Source organism: Galendromus occidentalis, unplaced genomic scaffold, assembly GCF_000255335.2.
Source record: "Galendromus occidentalis unplaced genomic scaffold, Mocc_1.1 scf7180000077073, whole genome shotgun sequence".
NCBI classification, from domain to species: domain Eukaryota; kingdom Metazoa; phylum Arthropoda; class Arachnida; order Mesostigmata; family Phytoseiidae; genus Galendromus; species Galendromus occidentalis.
The window spans coordinates 472,452-477,976 of NW_003805061.1; the positions used below are offsets into that span (position 1 = coordinate 472,452).

General features: G+C 52.4%; 2 protein-coding genes across 2 annotated transcripts; one reads left to right on the forward strand and one right to left on the reverse strand.

The window, feature by feature from the left end:
• The first annotated feature begins 986 nt into the window (after nucleotides 1-986).
• On the forward strand, nucleotides 987-2,739 carry LOC100901015 (uncharacterized). The gene is made up of 3 exons (XM_003740633.2): nucleotides 987-1,126; nucleotides 1,377-1,628; nucleotides 1,774-2,739. Exons 1-3 carry the CDS (start codon nucleotides 1,124-1,126, stop codon nucleotides 2,638-2,640), a joined length of 1,122 nt encoding a protein of 373 aa, XP_003740681.1. The 5' UTR covers nucleotides 987-1,123; the 3' UTR covers nucleotides 2,641-2,739.
• Nucleotides 2,740-3,389: 650 nt separating this feature from the next.
• On the reverse strand, nucleotides 3,390-4,595 carry LOC100901153 (BTB/POZ domain-containing protein 9). Its single transcript, XM_003740634.2, has 3 exons — nucleotides 4,413-4,595; nucleotides 4,075-4,278; nucleotides 3,390-3,956 (listed from the first exon to the last, which is right to left on the reverse strand). Exons 1-3 carry the CDS (start codon nucleotides 4,581-4,583, stop codon nucleotides 3,390-3,392), a joined length of 942 nt encoding a protein of 313 aa, XP_003740682.1. The 5' UTR covers nucleotides 4,584-4,595.
• Between the last annotated feature and the right edge of the window lie 930 nt (nucleotides 4,596-5,525).

A 5,525-nucleotide genomic window follows, 5' to 3' on the forward strand; every position in this document is an offset into this window, starting at 1 on the left:
GTCCACCACGAACCGGCCTACACCCCCCGGTCCACCATGAACCGGCCTACGCCCCCCGGTCCCACTCATGAACCCGCCTACACCCCCGCCCCTCCCGGTCCACCATGAACCCGCCTACACCCCCGCTCCCCCACGTACATCATCTCCCCGCCTACACCCCCGCTCCCCGGGTTCACCATGCTCCTGCTTACGCGCCAGAACCTGAAGCCTACACGACGGCTCCTGAGTCTCACTATCGCAAGCGACGTCAAGCCACAGAATTTGAGACCCAGGAATCAGGAGAAGCCATCCGCGACACTTTCAACGTCATCCACAGCACTGACGAAGATCGCTGCTGGCCCCGGACCATCTGCGAGATCGCCGCCGAGCCGAGCCTCGCGAAAGGCTTCGCCGACCATATCCTCGACTTCTTGAACGCACTGAGCGATGACGAGTCCGAGCCATGGACCCCGATCAAGTTCGCCATGTCTACAGGAGCGAGCTCAAGGTCTCGCGATATCTGCACGCGAGCGTATCCTGCGTGTAAGGTAGCTCCCGAAGAAGTCGTCGAGCAAACCCTGTCCCAACTTGAGGAAGAAGGCAGTGAAGATGGAGACTCAGCATGATCTCAGTTATGGTAGCCGTTAAGTTGTATGAAGAGTCTATATTTAAACATTTAATAAATAATCCTTTAATTAAGCGAGCTCGTCTTCCATCCTATACTCAATGAGAGGCTTCCATGCTGCTCCTGCAGCTTGCCTGCGCAATAATTCCGAAGTGCGTGGGACAGTGCTCTACCGGCGGAACGTTTCGGACAAGAGAGTCGATTCCCGAAAATCGTCAGACAATCCCCCGTTCCATCGCATTCACGTTCCCTCTCATCGGGTATTGAACGGAAATCGCTCACCTAGCTGTGCTCGGGTGTAGCTTCTCATTTCATCGCAAAACCGACGGAAGGTTCACGCCTTAATCGATGGACGGGATGTTATTACGACGTCAACGTCCACTGTTCGGAACATTCAAGACACATTCGAACTCTGAAATCCCGCCGGGACGTTCGCGGCTCCGTGTCGAGTGCTTGTTGTCAACTCGGTGTCTCCTATCGTACTCGAATATAAATCATTTTTCATCCCTATTTCCAAAAATGGTAAGCCGATCGACGCCTTTCCCGAGTTCCTCTCCACTCGGAGTTGCTTCTCTCGGAGTGAAGTATGCCGTCAAAAATTCGCGATGAGTTCAGAAAGGAGCGGGAAAGGCTCCGTTTCCTCGTCTCGAATTTTTCCCCGTGCATCCTGTGGATCGTAGCCGAGGGATCGAGGACCAGGATGATCTTCCCCATAGAATTTCAACTCCATCGACCAGTTTCTCCATCGACTCATTAGCCACATTGATTGCAGACGGAGGAATCTGGAGAACGTGCCACGGGCATGATAAAAAAACTTTTCTTCAAGAAGCCCGAACCTTTCGGATTTTTGAAACTGCTAACACCGATGACGATGCGAGGTGAAGAAGCCGTATTTTATCTAAAAGACATGGACTTGAAACCGTTCGAGAAGAAACTTCTCCATCCCGGCATGCAGATGAGATTCTCCATCCGGGAAAAATCCGACGACTTCATGCAGAGTTTCGTGCCATTCAGAGCTGAGAGAGTGAGTTCTTAAGCTTGACTCCGTCACGACGGACTACTTTCCCCTCCGGAACCTGCGACGATTCCGATGTCTCCGTGTCCATGGGAGCTCATTGCGCACGGGTCGTCCGCACGGCTCGATAAAAGCAGTTTCTTTATCTCCCCAGTTGGAGCCAGTCGATCCAGCGGAGTACACGGCATCCGTTATTCGCAGCGCCGATCCTCAACCAGGTGGACAAGGATGCCTCGTGTGTCTCGATATCACGCTCATGCGTGTTTCGATTTCGCCCGACTCTCTGGATAGTCTTCATCTACAGACGCCTCTGATGCCGGGAGATAACTGTATTGTTCGAATCACTTGGAGGGAGCAATTGGATGCTGCCCTGCAAGGCAAAATACCTGTAGGAGAAATAGTGAGCTTGACGAAACCGCAACTCCCGGCGGTCCCTAGACAGAGGAGTGCGAGCGTAGGTGAGGAGGTATTGGCAAAGACCTCCGTCAGAGCATCACCCGAAATGCCATCGGATGACCGGGAGGAGCTCTCGCAGAGTTCAGACAGCGCCACGTCAGAAGAAGAGACGAACAATATTCACCCCGGAATCGCTACGATGACCAAAAGGAGTAAAAGTATGGAGTCTATTCCCCTACGCAACCCGTGTCAGAGCGCGAGAGAGCGTCTTTGCTATGATACGCCGACTTTCCCGCAAGGAATGTGCTGCAGCTGCAGAGGTGGTGGTCACACGTTTCCCTTCGTCCCCATGACTCCCATGATGCGACCAGATGAAGCTTCGTGTTTCTGTCCCATGAATCCCCCTATTTACCACGGCCAGATGGATCCGAGTCACCTGGCGACGAATCAAATGCGGTGCCTGGCGGCTACACCAAATTCTGCGCAATACCCACATGCGGCCATGGGCCCTTCAGCCATGGGCTCAGGCATGTGGCTACCATCACTGTGTGATAACCCCCGACAAGGATCTCAATTGAAAATGACTCTCCAGGAGTTCTTCAAGAGAGGCGGACGAATTTTCTGACCTGACATCTGTCATACTGATTTGCCTCGTTTTATCAAATGATTGCGAGGCTCAACGGTGAGATACCACCCGACAGTGCTCACCTTTTTAATAAAGAAAATGAGACAGAAAACTGTACGGCTGATCTGAAGATCCGATGCAAGTGGATTTTTCCAGCAACCTCAACATGCATATTTCGGTCGTGCAAGCTCACTAGGACCTCCCCGTCCTTACCGTCCCGGGAACAGAGCGATATTCGAGCGCTCAGAGGGACAATATTTACCTCTACGAGTAAAAAGACAAAGAGTCTCCAGGGATGATCTGCGATAGTCTCCGAAAACTGACTCACTGATTCGAAGAAAGATTCCGCAAGCACGTCCGGTCCAAACCGAGCATACGCAAATCTCTATAACGTAGTTCTAGCACAGGATGGTCACGATTTCTTAGCATGGAAAACAGTGATTCCCGTAATACTGATGACAGAACCTCGAGCGTGGGAAACAACACAAGGAACGGTTCCTCCAACCGATCCCGACTACAAGAGATTGAATGCATTCGCGAATGCTGTCCTTTTGGACTCCATCGATCAGAAACTACTCGTTTCCAAGCTCTACGGCAAAACAGCAGATAGCACAGCGAAAGATGAGGGATTTTATTGTCAGAAATCCCGATGAGGGAGGTGATTTTCAACGGAACGCTTCCACGAACATTCTATGGATTCTGATCGGCTGGCGGAAACCATTTCGCCCCAACCGGTTGGGGTCGGACGATCACTCAGAGAGAGCGGCTTGCAACTCACACAAGTGGAAACTGTTCTTACTCCGCTCGTTCGTGTTGCGAGTTCCCACGACTCTGACGAAGCCCACCTCGGTTGGCGGAATCTTGTCCAGAACCTTGCCCTTCACGAGATCGCCAGTGTGATCGATTATCCTGGACCACGAGATCCCATCGATTGAGACTTCGACGTAGTAAGAGTATTCGCGTCCGTCGTCGTCGAAAAGATGCACAAGGACAGAATTTATGACTTGAGATGTTCCGAGTTTGATCGTTATTCCCGAAGTATCGCTCAGTGCATGATGAGCGCATCTGGGCTTCTGAAAAAGATGTTTCGACAGCAGAACCTCGCCATCTGTGCCGGATATCACGCTGGCTCCCTGAGAGGCATTGATCACATTCACATTCAAACTCTCCTGGCCTATGAAGCGCTGGAAGAGATCTATGGAGTCGGCGAATCGAATTTTCACGGCGAGAGCGTCAACGATCAGCGCACAGTCGAAAAGTTTCGAAGGGAGAACTTCGTGTTGCAGGAGCGCTGCCGGTATGGCGGCCAGGTGGATCTGAAATCGCGCAGAAAGTTTTCTTTCAGTCTCGGTTCTCCTGTTCCCGCACCGTATCGATAGGCGCCAATCTGAAATTCGATCGTGAACCGCTTGGTGATTGAACGAAGGAAGAGACCTTATTGAGCAGATCCTTCGATTTTCCTTCCCAGCGTCCGAAATCTCGCTGGTGCCAGCGCCATATCGCACGGAAAACACGAATTTCCTCAACTCTCCACGGCTTGCACAGGAGCTCCGCGAGAGCGCCGGGGGACAGGGTTTCCAGCTCCTCGCAATCGAGAGCGGCCGCGACCTTATCCTCCAGGAATTGCAGGATCTCAACCTGCGACGAAGGAGAAGCGTCGGAAAAGTTACTCGAGCTCAGCCTGACCTATTTCCTCATACATGGTCCATTTTCCCGAAAACGGAAACAGCCCACTAAACATCAATGCTCTGTGTTCCCAAAATCTCACGAACCTTCTGAGTCATGTTGATATCGTTGAAAGCCGCATCGTAGGCCGGGAGGGCTTGACAAACGTCTTGGAAAGCACTGCGCCGAGGCGACACGTTCGGTTCACAAGGCACTCCAAAGCCTCGATGCGGTGAGAACGCGAGGAAAATTGCGAGGCGTGCCGTCAAGCTTCCCATGCTCGAGCTGAATCGAAACAATTATCCGTGACATTCCAATACTTTAAATACGGATGGACTGTTTTGAGTAAGGGTCGTCGAGAAGAAGATGAGCCCGCCGTCGATGGTTAGGAGTTCATTGATATTTATGTTTGGCTCGCTTCAACTGCAGCGATGACGGATAGATTCGGAACAAGGTCATCTTCAGGGATCGTTTCATTGTCACAGTCCTCCATCAAATCGAAATTGCTGTGTCCACCGATCGGACAAGGTGCGTGGGAATGTTCCACTACAGGCTCTCGAGACGGGTTCTTCGAGGAGCCGGGCGAATTACGGGCGTGAATTCTGAGACGAGAATTCAGGCACCATCTCGGTTTACGCGAGTCCATATTTCGTTTACATCTACGAGGGAAGTTTCTTCCCGTGGCTCCTGTACAAGCTCTCCGAACTTTTCCATATCGAAAAAGATCCCGATCATGGGATTTCGATTTTTTTGCCTCGCTTTTTTTGCATCCATGTAGCTTAAGCTCAACTGGTCGGCTTTTAGGAATCGTCGATCGAGTCGCTGGGAACTTGTGACATAGAGAATTCCATCTGCCCCTGCTCGCCAAGCAACCGATTGCTTAGTCGCTCGGTCAGTCGAGGACGCCGCCCGGTTTCGGAGACCAGTCGTTGTCGGACGCAGAGTCCGACACTAGGCTGGGGAACCCCACTGGGACAATACCGTGACGGCCTCCCCCGTCTTACAAGCAGACAGGCAACGAGAGCTACGGCCGGCCGTTGCTCGTCGTGCTAGCTCGCCACAACAGCTCGAGCCTGAGCAGCGGCAGCAGCAGCAGCAGAAGTAGCGGCAGCAGCAGAAGGCTTCTTACTTGTTCCCATGCACCAGCGCCCCCTGAGGAAGCCGCTGCCGAAGACACCACAGCCGAACGGCACCAAGCCGAGGTTGGAGCCTTGAGCCAA